Source organism: Geotrypetes seraphini, chromosome 10 (genome assembly GCF_902459505.1).
Source record: "Geotrypetes seraphini chromosome 10, aGeoSer1.1, whole genome shotgun sequence".
Lineage (NCBI taxonomy): Eukaryota > Metazoa > Chordata > Amphibia > Gymnophiona > Dermophiidae > Geotrypetes > Geotrypetes seraphini.
The window spans coordinates 5,711,789-5,728,862 of NC_047093.1; the positions used below are offsets into that span (position 1 = coordinate 5,711,789).

The window sequence follows — 17,074 nt, forward strand, 5'->3', positions numbered from 1 at the left end:
GTGCAAGTTGGAGAACATTCTTAAGCAAAATTTTCAGGTCTCTGCCTTTGGGGTCCAGGCGGCTATTTGTGGGGACTGGTCGCTCGCGCCGTGTTTCGGTGGGCTGAGCGTGTCCTGGATCGGGAGTCTGATGACTGGTTTCTGGTGGATCAGGAGGTAGCGAAGATTGAGATGGCTGCCTCATTCCTCTCAGATGCTCTGTATGACTTGGTGCGGATCTCAGCTAAGTCTATGGCTTTTGGCGTGGCCGAAAGGCGTGTTTTGTGGCTGCGCGCTTGGGCGGCGGATGCTGCGTCCAAAGCTAAGCTTACTAAATTTCCCTTTCGGAGGTCGTTTTTATTTGGGGAGGAATTGGATAAGTTGATTCAGACTCTGTCGGACTCGAAAGTGCCCCGTCTGCCGGAGGACCGTGCCCGCCCTGCGTCTAGGGGTGGTGCGGCCCGGGGGCGTTTGCGGGAATTTCGCAAGTATCGTCCTGGGCGTGGGGCGGCTTCTTTCCAGTCTCCGGGGTTTTCCCGGGGTCGGTTCTTCCAGCGCATGCAGCCCTTTCGGGGGGCCCGTTGGGGGGCAGGGAATCCCTCCGCCGGTTCCCCCGCTTCCCGTCCTGCACAATGACGCCTTGCCGGTGCCCCCTTTGGTTCCGGTGGGGGCCCGGCTGCGCAATTTTTTCCCCAAATGGGCCGAGATCACGTCCGATCAATGGGTCCTGGAGGTGGTGCGGGACGGTTATGCCCTGGAGTTCGCTCGCTCTCTGCCGGACCTTTTCCTCGCCTCTCCATGTCAGACTCGTTGGAAGACGCAGGCTTTTCGTCAGACCCTTCAGCGCTTGGTAGATCTCAAGGCAGTGGTTCCGGTGCCCCCTCCGGAGTGGGGCACCGGCAGGTACTCCATTTACTTTGTGGTGCCCAAGAAGGAGGGGACTTTTTGGCCCATCCTCGATTTGAAAGGGGTCAACAGGGCTCTCAAGATTCCCTCTTTCCGTATGGAAACTCTGCGGTCGGTCATTCTGGCGGTTCAGCCAGGGGAGTTTCTCATTTCTCTCGATCTGACGGAGGCCTACTTGCATGTTCCCATTCGGGCCTCTCATCAGCGTTTCCTTCGCTTTGCGATCTTGGGTCAGCACTATCAGTTCTGTGCGCTTCCCTTTGGGCTGGCCACGGCTCCCCGGACGTTCACCAAGGTGATGGTGGTCGTCGCGGCAGCTTTGCGGTCGGAGGGCATCCTGGTACACCCTTACCTGGACGACTGGTTAATTCGGGCAAAGTCGTTGCAGGAAAGCTCCCGGGTTATGGCTCGGGTGGTGGAGTTTCTCCAGTCGCTGGGCTGGGTGGTCAACCTTTCCAAGAGCCGGTTGGTCCCGGCTCATCGTCTGGAGTACCTTGGAGTTCTGTTCGACACCTCCTTGGGGAGGGTCTTCCTCCCAGAGGCCCGGGTGAGCAAATTGCAATCTCAGATTCGCCTGCTTTTGGCGTCCCGGTGTCCTCGGGCGCGAGATTTCCTCCAGGTCTTGGGGTCGATGGCGGCGTCCCTGGACGTGGTGAGGTGGGCTCGGGCTCACATGCGTCCTCTCCAGTATGCTCTGCTCCGGAGGTGGTCTCCCCAGAGGCACGGGATGGAGGTTCCGGTTCCCCTGCGAGGCTTGGCGCGCTGCAGTCTGCGTTGGTGGCTCCAGACCCCTCACCTGGTTCAGGGGGTGGGTCTGGATCTTCCGCAGTGGACGGTACTCCTTACGGATGCGAGTCTCCTGGGTTGGGGGGCTCAGTGTTTGGGTCACTCAGCTCAGGGCACCTGGTCCACGGAGGAGGCCTCCTGGTCGATCAACGTGTTGGAGACCAGAGCGGTCTGGCTGGCGCTGTTGGCCTTCCACTCCCTTTTGTTGGGCAAGTCGGTCAGAGTCCTGTCGGACAATGCCACGGCGGTGGCTTATGTCAATCGTCAGGGGGGCACCAAGAGCTCTCAGGTGGCGCAGGAGGCGGCTTGGCTCATGGTTTGGGCGGAGTCACATCTTCTGGACCTCTCGGCCTCTCACATAGCCGGGGTAGAAAATGTTCAGGCGGACTTCCTCAGTCGTCACTTCTTGGATCCAGGAGAGTGGTGTCTCGGCGCCGTGGCGTTTCAGTTGATAGTGCAGGCTTGGGGGCAGCCCCTGATGGATCTGATGGCCACAAGTGGCAACGCCAAAGTACCCCGCTTCTTCAGTCGTCGCAGGGACGGTCTGTCCGAGGGTCTGGATGCTCTGGTCCAACCGTGGCCAATGGAGGGGCTGTTGTATGTGTTCCCTCCTTGGCCATTAGTGGGCAGAGTACTGCTTCGCATTGTTCGCCATCCGGGGCTGGTGGGTTTGGTGGCTCCGGATTGGCCTCGTCGTCCGTGGTATGCGGATCTGGTGAGGCATATGGTGGCGGATCCTCTTCCTCTGCCTCTCGTGGGCGATCTTCTGACGCAGGGTCCCATTCCCATGTTCGACCCTTCTCCCTTTTGTCTTACGGCTTGGCTCTTGAAAGGGGCCGCCTTAGTAAGAGGGGATATTCAGATAAGGTGATCTCTACACTTTTGGGGTCCCGGAGGCTTTGTACCTCTCGGGCTTATGTGCGGGTTTGGCGTCTTTTTGAGGAATGGTGCCGGGCGCGGGGAGTGGTCTCTTTTCGCGCTTCCCTGCCTAACATTCTAGAGTTCTTGCAGGATGGCCTGGATAGAGGCCTGGCTTGGTCTTCTCTCCGGGTTCAACTTGCAGCCCTGTCGGCTTTTCGGGGGCTGGTGACAGGTCAGCGTTTGTCGGCCATTCCTGATGTAATTCGCTTTCTTCGGGCGGCCAAGTTGCTTAGGCCTCCCATATGGCCCTTGATTCCCTCTTGGGATCTCAATTTGGTTCTCTCGGTTTTGGTGCGCCCGCCTTTCGAGCCGTTGGATGGCTGTTCTTTGAAGGACCTTACTCTGAAGTCGGTCTTTTTGGTGGCCATTACTTCCGCTAGGCGTGTTTCTGAGCTACAGGCTTTCTCTTGTAGGGCTCCCTTCTTGGAATTTTCGAGGGAGCGGGTTGTTTTGCGGCCTGTTCCTTCTTTTCTGCCGAAAGTAGTTTCTCCCTTTCATGTCAATCAATCGGTGGTTCTCCCGGTCTTGGGTAGTCGGGAGGGCTCTTCTGAGCAACGGCAGCTGCGCAAGTTGGATGTCGGTCGGGTCCTCCGCTCTTATGTGCAGCGGACCCGGGACTTTCGGATCTCCGATCATCTCTTTGTCCTTCTGGCGGGTCCTCGTCGGGGGGCTGGCGCTTCTAAGGCTACTATTGCGCGCTGGATCAAGGAGACGATTGCTTCAGCTTATCTTCTGAGTCAGAAGCCGGTTCCGGAGTTTCTCAAGGCTCATTCCATTCGGGGTCAGGCGGCTTCTTGGGCTGAGTCGTCGCTCGTGCCTCCGGTGGATATTTGTAAGGCTGCGGTTTGGTCCTCCTTGCATTCATTTGTTAGACATTATCGGGTAGATGTTCAGGCGCGTCGGGACGCGGTGTTCGGTGAGCGTGTTCTGGTATCGGCCCTTCGAGGGTCCCGCCCGTGAGAGGGACTGCTTTGGTACGTCCCATTCGTAACGATTAACCTCTACTGGTCTGGAGAGTGCTAAAGAAGGAGAAATTAGGTTCTTACCTGCTAATTTACTTTCTTTTAGCTTCTCCAGACCAGTAGAGGTCCCCACCTTGTCTGTTGTTGTTGGGGCTGTTTCGCGAGCAGTTTTTGTTTTTTTGCTGCGGGTTCTAGTATTTTTCTAGGGCCGGGGAGAATTAAAGAACAGCGGCTGTGGCTCGGCTGGCTTAGCTGGCGAGCTGTGGGGACATTTTCCTTCGGGTGTTTCTCCTCTGCATTTTCCAACAGCATTTTGGGTATGTTAATTGTTACTCCTGTTCGGAGTATTGTTTTCTTTCTGTTTTCCAGTTCTTGGTTCTGCTTGGCTATTCGGCAGACTGAGGGAAATAGAGAAGGGAGGATAGTATATACTGTCCCAAAGTTTTGTTTTCAGTCTCCACCTGCTGGTCATGATTGGATATATACCCATTTGTAAATATTAACCTCTACTGGTCTGGAGAAGCTAAAAGAAAGTAAATTAGCAGGTAAGAACCTAATTTCTCCTTTTTAATGATATATGAAAGTTAATCAAGTGTATATTTATAAGTTCGAATGATTTTTCTTATACTCTTGTAATATGTAAAAATGAATAAAGAATTTTTTTTAAAAAAAAGGTTGTAGATTTTAAAAGTATCACCATCGTCTCTTAGCTTATTAGTCAGCTTCCTGGGACAAGGATCTAAACTCTTTATTGATGACCGCCAATATGTATCAGCAGTTTAGGAAACACTTAAAAACATATCTATATGTCAAATTTTTAGGTAAATAATTTTATTTTGACTATCATCTTTCTTTTGTGAACCGCATGGAACTTTACGGTTATGCGGTATAGAAATACGTTTTTATGTTACGTTACAGTCATGTATCTTCAGCAAGTTCCACTGTTCAAAGCCCACTACTGGCTTTTTGAACAGGCTGCACATGTCAGGAGTGAACGTCACAGCTGATTGTTTCTGTGCTAAACCCACCCTCAGGTCTGCGAAATAAGTCCTTCCTGAAACTCTTCTGGAAATTAAAAAGCTAGGGGATGGGAGGCAAGAAATGAAGAATATAAGAAATGTTCATGAAAGTCAATGTCCGGTTTCCACCAGTGGCTAATCCAGATGACAAGAATCCAGCACAATCTCAAAGATTCTATCTCTTTCACAAGTTTATTACAATTTTGATATAGCGCCCAATAGAGGCATTTTCCGAGCACTTTGCATAAGCACTAAAATATTAAAAATGGAACTGAGTAGAAGTAAAATTAGATAGTTGACAGGAAAGAGCCGCAGGTTAAAAAAAAAAAAAAAAAAAGCAAGATGTGATCTACAGACGCATTGGGGACATAATTTTCCACTCCAAAATTAACCATGAGATCAGGCAGGATCCAATACATACTCTGACGCAGAATATAGGCCTGATGATATCTATAAAAATTTGGAAAATTTACCCCTCCCTCCACAATTGGTTTTTGTAGAGATACTAAAGCAATTCTAGCAGTTTTGCCCTTCCAAACAAACTTAATAAGGATACTATTTAATTTCTTATAAAATGGCCCCTAAAAATAAATTGGCAACATACCCATTTGGTAACAAACCACAGGCAGGATCATCATTTTGACAAATGTAATGGGTTCCATTGCTCACACAGTTCAGTGACCTTCAGCAATAAAGATTTTTCATTTACTTTCATCGTCTCTTCCAGGGTCTTATAGATCCATATTCCTAGATATTTTATACCCTCTTCTTTCCAAATAAAAGGGAATAACATAGAAACATAGAAGATGACGGCAGAAAAGGGCTATAGCCCATCAAGTCTGCCCACCCTACTGACCCATCCTCTTAAGTCTATACCTAGCGACCGATATTCCAGTTCGACCCTCGTAGGGATCCCACATAGGTATCCCATTTATTCTTAAAGTCCAGCACGCTGCTGGCCTCGATCACCTGCGCTGGAAGCTCATTCCAACGGTCAACCACTCTTTCTGTGAAGAAATACTTCCTGATGTCGCTATGAAATTTCCCGCCTCTGAGTTTGAGCGCATGCCCTCTAGTGGCAGAGGGTCCCTTGAGAAAGAAGATATCATCTTCCACCTCGACACGTCCCGTGATGTATTTAAATGTCTCAATCATGTCTCCCCTCTCCCTACGTTCTTCTAGAGTGTAGAGCTGTAGTTTGTTTAGTCTCTCCTCGTACGAGAGACCCTTTAGCCCCGAGATCCTCCTGGTGGCCATCCGTTGAACCGATTCGATTCTAAGCACATCTTTACGGTAATATGGCCTCCAGAATTGTACACAGTATTCCAGATGAGGTCTCACCATGGTTCTGTACAATGGCACTATGACTTCAGGCTTCTTGCTGACAAAGCTTCTACTGATACATCCCATCATCTGCCTTGCTTTAGATGAAGCCTTCTCCACTTGATTGGCAGTTTTCATGTCTGCACTGATGATTACTCCTAGGTCTCGTTCCGCCGAAGTACAAGTTAAAGTTTCTCCATTCAAGGTGTAATTTCTGCATGGATTACCGCTACCGAGGTGCATAACCTTACATTTCCCAGCATTAAAACCCAGCTGCCAGGTCGAGGACCATCTTTCCAATGTAAGCCGGTCCTGTGCCATACTATCCTGTAAATTACATTCCCTTACTATATTGCATAGTTTAGCGTCGTCGGCGAATAATGTTATTTTACCCTGAAGCCCCTGAGTCAGATCCCCTATGAATATGTTGAAAAGGAGTGGGCCCAGGACTGAACCCTGCGGTAATCCACTGGTCACCTCCGATGTTTTAGAGAGGGTACCGTTAACCATTACCCTTTGAAGTCTTCCACTTAGCCAATCATTGACCCAAGTATTTAGTGTTTCTCCTAACCCCATCGATTTCATTTTGCTCAACAGCCTGCGGTGTGGGATGCTATCAAATGCTTTACTGAAATCCAGGTACACGATGTCCATAGACTCTCCCAAGTCTAGCTTCCTTGTCACCCAGTCAAAGAAGCTGATGAGATTAGATTGGCAGGACCTACCCCCGGTGAATCCATGTTGATTGGGATCCCGTAGATTTCCCTCAGACAGGATCGTGTCTAATTTGCGTTTAATTAAAGTTTCCATGAGTTTACACACTATTGATGTGAGACTCACCGGTCTGTAATTCGCAGCCTCTGCCCTGCAACCCTTTTTGTGCAGAGGAATGACGTTGGCTGTTTTCCAGTCCAAGGGTACTCTCCCCGTGCTTAAGGAGAGATTGAAGAGTGCGGCTAGCGGTATCGCCAGGACATCGCACAACTCTTTGAGCACTCTTGGGTGCAGATTGTCTGGTCCCATGGCTTTATTTACCTTTAGTCTTGACAGTTCGCTGTAAACTTCACCTGGTGTGAACTCAAAATTCTGAAACGGGTCGTCCGCACTTGACTTAGCCTCTAACTGAGGACCCTGTCCTGGTGCCTCGCAAGTGAAGACAGAGCAGAAGTATTCGTTCAGTAGTTCAGCTTTATCTGAATCTGCTTCCACGTAATTCCCATCCGGTTTGCTAAGGCGTACTATCCCGTCTGTGTTCTTTTTCCTATCACTAATATACCTGAAGAAGGATTTGTCCCCCTTCTTAATGTTCTTTGCTAGAGTTTCTTCCACACGAAGTTTGGCCTCCCTAATTGCTGTTTTGACCGCTGTAGATCTGGTCCTATATTCCATGATGGCTTCTCTTGTTTCCGTACGCTTGTAGGAAAGAAATGCTTTTTTCTTCTCCTTAACAAGGTGCGAGATCTCTGCGGTGAACCATTGGGGTTTATTGTTTCTTTGTCGTTTATTTACTGATTTTATGAAGCGGCTAGTTGCTTCATGTATGGTTGATTTCAGTGTTAACCACTTAGCTTCTACATCATCGGTCTCCACTTGGTCCTGCAGCGTCCGATGAACGAAATCTCCCATGCGTGCGAAGTCTGTGCCGCGGAAATGGAGTACCTTTGTTTTCGTGTTTGATCTAGGGAAGCCTTTCCTAAGGTTGAACCATACTATGTTGTGGTCACTGGAAGCTAGCTTATTTCCTACTGAGACCTCTGAGACGCTTTCCCCGTTGGTGAGTACCAGGTCGAGGATCGCCTGGACCCTAGTGGGCTCCATCACCATTTGTTTGAGACGGGCTCCCTTTATGGAGTTTAATAGCCTCCTACTAGCGCTGGTTGTCGCTGAAAGTGTGCTCCAGTCTGTATCAGGCATATTGAAGTCCCCAAGCAGTACAGTGTCTCCCCTTAGAGTGATATTCTCAATGTCTTCAATTAAGTCTGTGTCCATGTCATCCAGTTGTCTAGGAGGTCTGTATACCACACCAAGATACAGGCACTTTTCTCTTCCTCTTGCCAGGTTTACCCAGAGGGATTCCCCTGTGTATTTGACATCTGTAATCTTGGTGGTTTTGATGTCCTCTTTAATATATAATGCTACCCCCCCACCTAATTTGCCCTCTCTGTCCCGACGAAGTAAGTTGTAACCCGGTATAGCCATATCCCACCCATGAGAGTCCGTTAGCCAAGTTTCGGATATCGCCGCCACGTCTAGGTCAGCATTCCTTATTTCAGTCTCTAATTCTAGAAGTTTATTACCTAAACTGTGTGCATTAACATACATAGCCCTCCACTCTTTATGTTTGCTAAATCCCTTTGATATTTTTTCTTTTTCTACGTGAGTTGGTGTGACCCCTAGAGAACTGTTTGCAGTGTGGGTACTTACCTCAGAGCTTTGACTCATCTCATCAGGATAGTTCCTTACTGCGCTGGTATGTGAGTGGTACCCTCCCCCGACTTACCTAGTTTAAAGCCCTGCGAAGCAGGCAGGCTAGTCGGTGTCCGAAGACATACTTACCTCTACTGGTCAGATGGAGTCCGTCTGGTCCCTGAAGTCCCTGTAGTGCCTCTCCATGGTTCAGGAATCCGAAGTTCATATCCCGGCACCATCCCTGTAGCCACTCGTTAGTCCTCAGGATATGCTCGTCCCTGGCTCTCCCCTTGCCTCTAACTGGGAGGATAGAGGAGAAGACCACCTGCGCTCCGGTCCGCTTCAGCCTCTCGCCCAGGGCTCTAAAGTCTCTGGTGATGTTCTCCGAGGTGTTCCTTGCAGTGTCGTTTGTCCCCACATGGACGAGAAGCATGGGAAAGTTGTCCTGGGGTTTGAGTAGTCTATCAAGACAGGTGGTGACATCCCGTACTCTGGCTCCAGGCAGACAGCAGACCTCCCTCGAATCCATATCCGGTCTGCAAATTGGTCCCTCCGTGCCCCTCAGCATGGAGTCCCCAATAACTATTACTCTGCGCTTCTTCATAGGGGGTTGGTCAGTTGTTCCCGGAGTTGGAGCTGTGAGTTGGGCCCGTTCCTCTTCCTCATCAGTAGGTCCTTCCTGAAGAATCTGGAATCTGTTCCTCAGGGTGAGTTGAGTGGTTGGTGTAGAACTGCCCTGTCGATGAGAGAAAGAGAAAGAAGAAGATGAGGAGATTGAAAAAGGTGGGGGGGTTTCCTGTGCTTGCCCGTGGAGGAGGTCACAAGCTGCCATGACTCAGCGTCGCCGGCCATTTCCTGTATCCCAATTGTTGGTCTCAGCGCTGATGATTGGGGTGTCCCGAGGATGGACTTGTCATGGGTCTGCTCGGTGATTTGGGACAGCTCCTGGACGACTCCATCGATGTAATCCTCATCCTCCCGGATGCATCTCAGACGTTTCACTTCCTCCCTGAGGTTCCTTAGCTCCAGCATGAGGTCACTATCCAGCTGGTCTACCTCCTCCGTCTGCGTAGAAGCTGTAGTGTAGTGCTGGGGGATGGTCTCGGTCTGCACAGAGACAGAGAGAGAGCCCTCTGTCAACCGTCCTGGGTCCTCCTCCTTTCGTATGCAGTCCGTGGTCGCCTCCTGGATCCCCATGCCGATTGGAATGCTGGGCTTGATTGTAGATTTGGCGCTTCTTGACCTCCCTGCCATATCTAAGTTGTAAGCTAGGCCTGCCTGTCAGTAAGAGAGAATTAGAAAGTTAGAGAAATGGATATTTAGATTATAAAAGAATAGGGTGTCTGTGAGTTTATTAGATAAGGTTGTCTGAGAGTTTATGAGATAAGGGTGTCTGAGAGATTAAGAGAGGGTGGCTGTCTGTGAGAGAGTTTGTGAAATAAGGGTGTCTGAGAGATTAAGAGAGGGTGGCTGTCTGCCTGGTTGAAAGTTTGGGAGAAAGACAGAAGTGAATTTGTTAAATAGCTAGGTGATGAGAGTTGAAAGATAGACTAACTGTAGACTGAAGTTGAAAGCCCTTCCTAGAGGCCCTACGCAAAGGCCCTTCGCAAAGGCGCTCTTGCTAAGGCAAGCCGCTCGCCTTCGCAGTGCGCCGAACGGCTGTGCGCCGTTGGCTCCCCTCCCTATTAAGGGGGAGTCCGGCCGATGACGCTACGGGGTGGGCGGAGCTAACTCTCGCCGCTACCTCTAGGTTTCCTGCTCTCTCTCGCCGCTGCCTTCTTCCTCCTCCTGCAGCGCTTCCCTCACTCGCCTCTCTGCTCCACGAGGCTCCCCGGCTGGCTGGTGAGGTTGCTGTGCCTAGCGCCGCGGCTCCCCTCCCTATTAAGGGGAAGTCCGGCCGATGACGCTACGGGGTGGGCGGAGCTAACTCTCGCCGCTACCCCTAGGTTTCCTGCTCTCTCTCGCCGCTGCCTTCTTCCTCCTCCTGCAGCGCTTCCCTCACTCGCCTCTCTGCTCCACGAGGCTCCCCGGCTGGCTGGTGTAGATTTAGCAGAATATACATTTACTCCAATTTATTTTATATCCTGAATCTTTAAATCAAATCTAGTAAATGTGGAATGGTAGATTCAGGATTTCTCAAATGAAGTAAGATGTCATCTGCATATGCAGAAACTTTATATTCTCAGCCTTGAATCTCCTCAGTTTGTTGAATAGCCAATAACAAGGGTTCCAGTGTAATATCAAATAACAGAGGAGATAAAGGACAACCCTGCCTAACTCCCCTCTCTAGACAAAAACCATCTGAAAAAGTATTATTTATATATAATCTAGCAGAAGGGGAGCTATATAAAGCTTTAACCATTTGAATAAATCCAGAACCCACACCAAACCAATCCATTGCTTGATCCATAAAGGTCCATTCTACACGATCAAATACCTTCCGGCTCTTCCAAGGATTTTGTTAAAGTCAACATGTGAAGAGCTAACCTGGTGTTATGTGAAGAATGTCTATGAGCAACAAACCCTGTTTGGTGCATACCTATAATATGAGGGAGAGCCTTAGCCAAACGTGAAGCCAATACCTTAGCCAAAAGTTTTCCATCAACATTAATCATAGAATTTGGCCTGTAATTTGAAACCAACAAAGGATCTTTATTTGGCTTAGGCAAAACTATAGTCAAAGCTTCTGCCATAGTACCTGAAATGCTACCTTTATTCAATTGAACCTGATATAAATTTAATAAATAAGGCATTAATGTATTTTGGAATGATTTATAAAACTCCACAGTGTAACCATCACCTCCTGGAGCAGATCCAACTCTAAGGGATTTCAATGCTGTCTGAATCTCCTTTAGCAAAATAGGTGCATCAAGAGATCCCTTTATATGCTTGAGAATTTTAGGTCCTTCTATTGAATTCAAAAATTTTAAACCATCAAGTTCTTTGTTCAAATAATGCTCAGAAGAATACAAAGCCTTATAATAATTCATGAACTGTTTTAATATATTATCCATTTGAGAATTAGTAACTCCATTTTCATCTGTAATAGCCACAATCTTTACTTTCCTTTTTTTTTTTTTGCTTTTAAATAATTAGCCAGTAATCTTCTCACCTTATTCGAGTTTCCATAATACAAAACCTGTTGAATGAATAATTCTTTCCTAGCCCATTTAGAAGAAATCTCATTGTATTTATATTTAGCTTTTAAGAGGGCCTGGAATGTATCTTGTTCCCATTTTACAGTTAATTTTGATTCTAATTCTTTAATCTTTTCCTCCAATTCTGATAATTCCTTTTTTGATTAATTATTAATATAAGCCGAATATGAAATTATATACCCTCTCATGGTAGCTTTAAAAGCATCCCACAAAGTTTCCAATGAGATATCTTCTAAAGAATTAATTTGAAAATATTCATCCATTTTTATCTGAAGTTCTTCAATAAATTTTGTGTCTCCAAGCAGTGTATTATTGAACCTCCAAACAGGTCTATTACAATCCTGTTCCTCCATTTCAAATTCAATCCATACTCCACCATGATCTGATAAAATGTTTGGATCAATGGTAGCTTTTCTGACCTGTTGCACCAAACTATCTGAAACAAAAATATAATCAATCCTAGAAAATGACTTATGAACATGTGAACAAAAAGAAAATTCCCGAGCATCAAAATGTAAAATTCTCCAGATATCTTTCAATCCACATACTTGAATCAAATTATCCAGTCCTAATGACTTCATCACTCTACTAGGTTTTTTATCCAACAGAGGATCCATAACAGCATTAAAATCCCCCGCCATAATTAAATTAGCCGTAGCCAGAGGTAAAAGAAGATGTTGGAGTGTTTTGAAAAATTCTTTTTGATTCGAATTAGGACCATAAATGTTAAATAACATCGGAGTATCTTTACCTAAGTTCATATTTACATGTACCCATCTACCCATAGGATCAGCTGACACCAAATTAAATGATGCATTACATTTTTTATTCACTAATATAGCTAATATAGTTTCTATCCTCTTTCAGTCTAACCGAGGCCTACTTACACATTCCTATTCGGGCCTCCCATCATCGCTTCCTGCGCTTTGCGATCTTGGGATACTATCAGTTCTGTGCACTTCCCTTTGGTCTGGCCATGACTCCGTGGACATTCACCAAGGTGAAGGTGGTTATCACAGAGGCGTTGCACAAAGAGGGCATTCTTGTTCATCTTTATCTGGATGACTGGTTGATTCAAGCCAAATCGTTCCAGGAGAGCACTCGGGTCACAGCTCGGGTGGTGGAGATTCTACAGTCGCTAGGATGGGTAGTCAACCTTGCAAAAAGCCGGTTGTCTCCATCTCAGTGCCTGGAATATCTTGGAGTCCTGTTCGACACCTCCTTGGAGAAAGTCTTCATTCTGGAGGCCCAGGTGAGCAAATTGCAATCTCAAATTCACCTGCTTATGTCATCCCGGTGTCCTCGGGCACAGGATTTCCTCCAAGTCTTGGGGTCGATGGCAGCCTCCCTCGATGTAGTGAGGTGGTCACAGGCCCACATGCATCCTCTTCAGTATGCTGTTTTTCGGAGGTGGTCGCCTCAGAGGCACAGTCTGGATCACCCTGTTCCGCTTCTGGGCTTAGCTCGGGACAGTCTTTGCTGGTGGCTTCAGACCCCCCATCTTGTACAAGGGGCGAGTCTGGATCAGCCGCAGTGGACAGTGCTGCTCAGCTATACCAGTCTATAAGCTAACAGAAAGAAAATTAGCAGGTAAGAACCTAATTTCTCCATATTTGTCACCACATTCTTATGCCTTAACAGTTCTTTGGAAAAGAAAAGATAGTTCTCCCCTGTTGATTTTAAGATTTTAGTTTGTTTTAACTCATGTGAACCATTTAGTTCTTAAGCGGTATAGAAAAATTTTAAATAAATAAATGGTCACTGCGGATGGACAGACTGGATGGGCATTTGGCCTTTATCTGCCATCATGTTTCTGTGTAATATCACTGGAAACCAATAGGTGTTTGTTGTATCTCCCCAAGTTCTTGCATTGCAGACAGAAGTGGAGAATCTGGCCTTGCGTCTCTTCTACATTCAAAGCATGAAGCACGATGTTATGGCTGACATTGCCGTGATGAAGCGAGTGGTGCACAAAGCCGAGATGGAAAGGATGAAGGCAGAGGAGCAGAAACAAAAGCAGGTACCATCCATGAGAGAAATGTAAGGTTCTGAGCTCTTGGAGAATACACAGATTGTGGTGTCTAATTATTTTAACATGCTGTTTTCAAAGGGTGCTCTGATTGTATAATTGCACACATTAATGTGATTTAATGTACATAAAATAACACAAGCTCCAGTATTCAGAGGGGCTTTTTACTGTCTGTTTGCTTAACTTGATTTAACGTGCATTACTAACTGACTGGAGCCCTTAATCAATGAATTAGTGTGAGAGTAAAGCAGAAGAGCCAAGCTCAGGATAGAGAATAACATGGGGAAAAATTTATCACCATTTCTGCCCCATCCCCTCGAGCTCGGTCCCCACAAACCGTCTGATGCTACCTACACAAACCTCTAATAGTTATGATTTTATTTTGAACTTATTTTATTAACGTATAAAAAGAAACAATATTCTGTACAATTGTCATTTTATAAATCACAAATAATACAGAGCAAGGATCAACAAAACCCCTGTCTCCCCTCCACTATCGAGAAAACTGAATAAGTGAAATTATTACAGAATGCTACACAGAAAAATCATGCTAACAGAATATCGCAGTCATACATGACCAGAATAGTGTTAGGGGAATGCAACTAGGGCAACTGTCACCAGTCGGAGAGAGCCCTAAGCCAGCTGGAAGCTAAAGCAGCACATCCTGGGCTTCGTAGTCTCCAGTTATGTCCAACACCAGCTTTTTAGCAGGATGCATATTTCAAATCTGATATATTCTAATTACAAAATAATTTTATTTTCTACCTTTTGTTCTCTGGTCATTTTATTCTTCACCAGAAAACAAGCAAAAAATCCACCAAAAAGGTTTCACACAAAAAGCAGGAAAACAAATAGAAGAAGAACAACTGTTGAACTGATGATCTTGATAAAGTCTTTAATTCAAGTCTTTTTTTTTTTTAATCTTTATTCATTTTATGTTCAAATATCAAGTGTACAACAATTCATATAATATAGCTTTATCTCCCCCCCCCCCACTATTTCTTCTTACATATCAATTATATACCACATAAGAACATAAGAAATGCCTCTACTGGGTCAGACCTGAGGTCCATCGTGCCCAGCAGTCCGCTCACGCGGCGGCCCAACAGGTCCAGGACCTGTGCAGTAATCCTCTATCTATGCAATAACACTATTCATTTTTAATATTCAACCAATCTTAGTGTACATGGTGTCAGTGGCGTACCAAGGGGGGGGGCGGTCCGCCCCGGGTGCCAGCCCTGAGGGGGTGTTCCCGGCCTTGCCGCTCAGTCCCCCCCCACGCCTGAAGGACCGCTCGCCCCACTGACCTTCCAGCACACCTATGAAGCAGCCCGCAGCAGGATCGCAACATCAGCAATCCCTGAGCTGCTTGGGCGCTGCTTCCTGCGCCGCGGTCCCGTCCCTCCTCTGATATCAGAGGAGGGGGCGGGACAGCGGCGTGTCGGTCTGGATGAGGACCTGGACCTTTCTGAGGATTTCCAGGACCCTCTCGAGGGGACGGCCACTGGCGGCGGGTTGTCGGGTTTCTCGTCCTCCGGCGAAGAGGCGTCAGTGGTGCGCCTTTTTCAGAGAGATGAGCTGCCGGACCTGATTCAACAGGTTTCTTCGGTGTTGCGTTTTGAGGATGCGCCGCCGGAGACTCCGCGTGTGGAGGACCCTCTGCTACGAGGGATCCGTTCCGTTTTCCGTTCTTTTCCTATGCATCAGGATATTCGGGATATTATACTGGAACAGTGGAAAACGCCGGAGGCGCCGTTTCGTTTGGCGCGCAGCATGGCTCGTTTGTATCCCATCCCAGAGGGGGATCGGGCTACTTTAGCATCGCCAGTCATAGACGCGGCGGTCTTGGCGATTTCTAAGCGGCATACCGTGCCTGTTGAGGGCGGTTCTGCCTTGCGGGACTCTGAGGAGCGCAAGTTGGAGAACATCCTTAAGCAAAATTTTCAGGTCTCTGCCTTTGGGGTCCAGGCGGCTATTTGTGGGGGGCTGGTCGCTCGCGCCGTGTTTCGGTGGGCTGAGCGTGTCCTGGATCGGGAGTCTGATGACTGGTCTCTGGTGGATCAGGAGGTGGCGAAGATTGAGATAGCTGCCTCGTTCCTCTCAGGTGCTCTGTATGACTTGGTGCGGATCTCGGCTAAGTCTATGGCCTTTGGTGTGGCTGCGCGGCGTATTTTGTGGCTGCGTGCTTGGGCGGCGGATGCTGCGTCCAAAGCTAAGCTTACTAAATTTCCCTTTCGGGGGTCCTTTTTGTTTGGGGAGGAATTGTATAAGTTGATTCAGACTCTGACGGACTCAAAGGTGCCCCGTCTGCCTGAGGACCGTGCCCGCCCTGCGTCTCGGGGTGGTGCTGCCCGGGGGCGTTTGCGGGAGTTTCGCAAGTATCACCCTGGGCGTGGGGCTGCTTCTTTCCCGGCTCCAGGGTTTTCCCGGGGTCGGTTCTTCCAGCGCATGCAGCCCTATCGGGGGGCCCGTCGGAGGGCAGGGAATCCCTCCGCCGGTTCCCCCGCTTCCCGTCCTGCACAATGACTCCTTGCCGGCGCCCCCTTTGGTTCCGGTGGGGGCCCGGCTGCGCGACTTTTTCCCCAAATGGGCCGAGATCACGTCCGATCAGTGGGTCCTGGAGGTGGTGCGGGACGGTTATGCCCTGGAGTTCGCCCGCTCTCTGCCGGACCTTTTCCTAGCCTCTCCATGTCAGACTCCTTGGAAGACGCAGGCGTTTCGCCAGACCCTTCAGCGCTTGCTAGATCTCAAGGAAGTTGTTCCAGTGCCCCCTCCGGAGTGGGGCACAGGCAGGTACTCCATTTACTTTGTGGTGCCCAAGAAGGAGGGGACCTTTCGGCCCATCCTGGATTTGAAAGGGGTCAACAGGGCTCTCAAGATTCCATCTTTCCGCATGGAAACTCTGCGGTCGGTCATTCTGGCGGTTCAGCTTGGGGAGTTTCTCACTTCTCTCGATCTGACGGAGGCCTACTTGCATGTTCCCATTCGGGCCTCTCACCAGCGCTTCCTTCGCTTTGCGATCTTGGGTCGGCACTATCAGTTCTGTGCGCTTCCCTTTGGTCTAGCCACGGCTCCCCGGACGTTCACCAAGGTGATGGTGGTCGTCGCGGCAGCCTTGCGGTCGGAGGGCATCCTGGTACACCCCTACCTGGACGACTGTTTGATTTGGGCAAAGTCGTTGCAGGAGAGCTCCCGGGTTACGGCTCGGGTGGTGGAGTTTCTCCAGTCGCTGGGCTGGGTGGTCAACCTTTCCAAGAGTCGGTTGGTCCCGACTCAGCGTCTGGAGTACCTTGGGGAAGGTCTTCCTTCCAGAGGCCCGGGTGAGCAAATTGCAATCTCAGATTCGCCTGCTTTTGGCGTCCCGGTGTCCTCGGGCGCTAGATTTCCTCCAAGTCTTGGGGTCGATGGCGGCGTCCCTGGACGTGGTGAGGTGGGCGCGGGCCCACATGCGTCCTCTTCAGTATGCTCTGCTCCGGAGGTGGTCTCCCCAGAGGCACGGTTTGGATGTTCCTGTTCCCCTGCGAGGCATGGCGCGCTGCAGTCTGCGCTGGTGGCTCCGGACCCCTCACCTGGTTCAGGGGG

General features: G+C 48.8%; 1 protein-coding gene across 1 annotated transcript in view; it reads left to right on the forward strand.

Moving 5' to 3' along the window:
- Positions 1 to 17,074, forward strand: part of CCDC40 (coiled-coil domain containing 40) — a 119,046-nt gene that overhangs the window by 25,749 nt on the left and 76,223 nt on the right. The window contains exon 7 of the mRNA XM_033960558.1: positions 13,326 to 13,483. Within this exon, the coding sequence (XP_033816449.1) occupies positions 13,326 to 13,483 (158 nt within the window). The remainder of the gene's footprint in view (positions 1 to 13,325; positions 13,484 to 17,074) is intronic.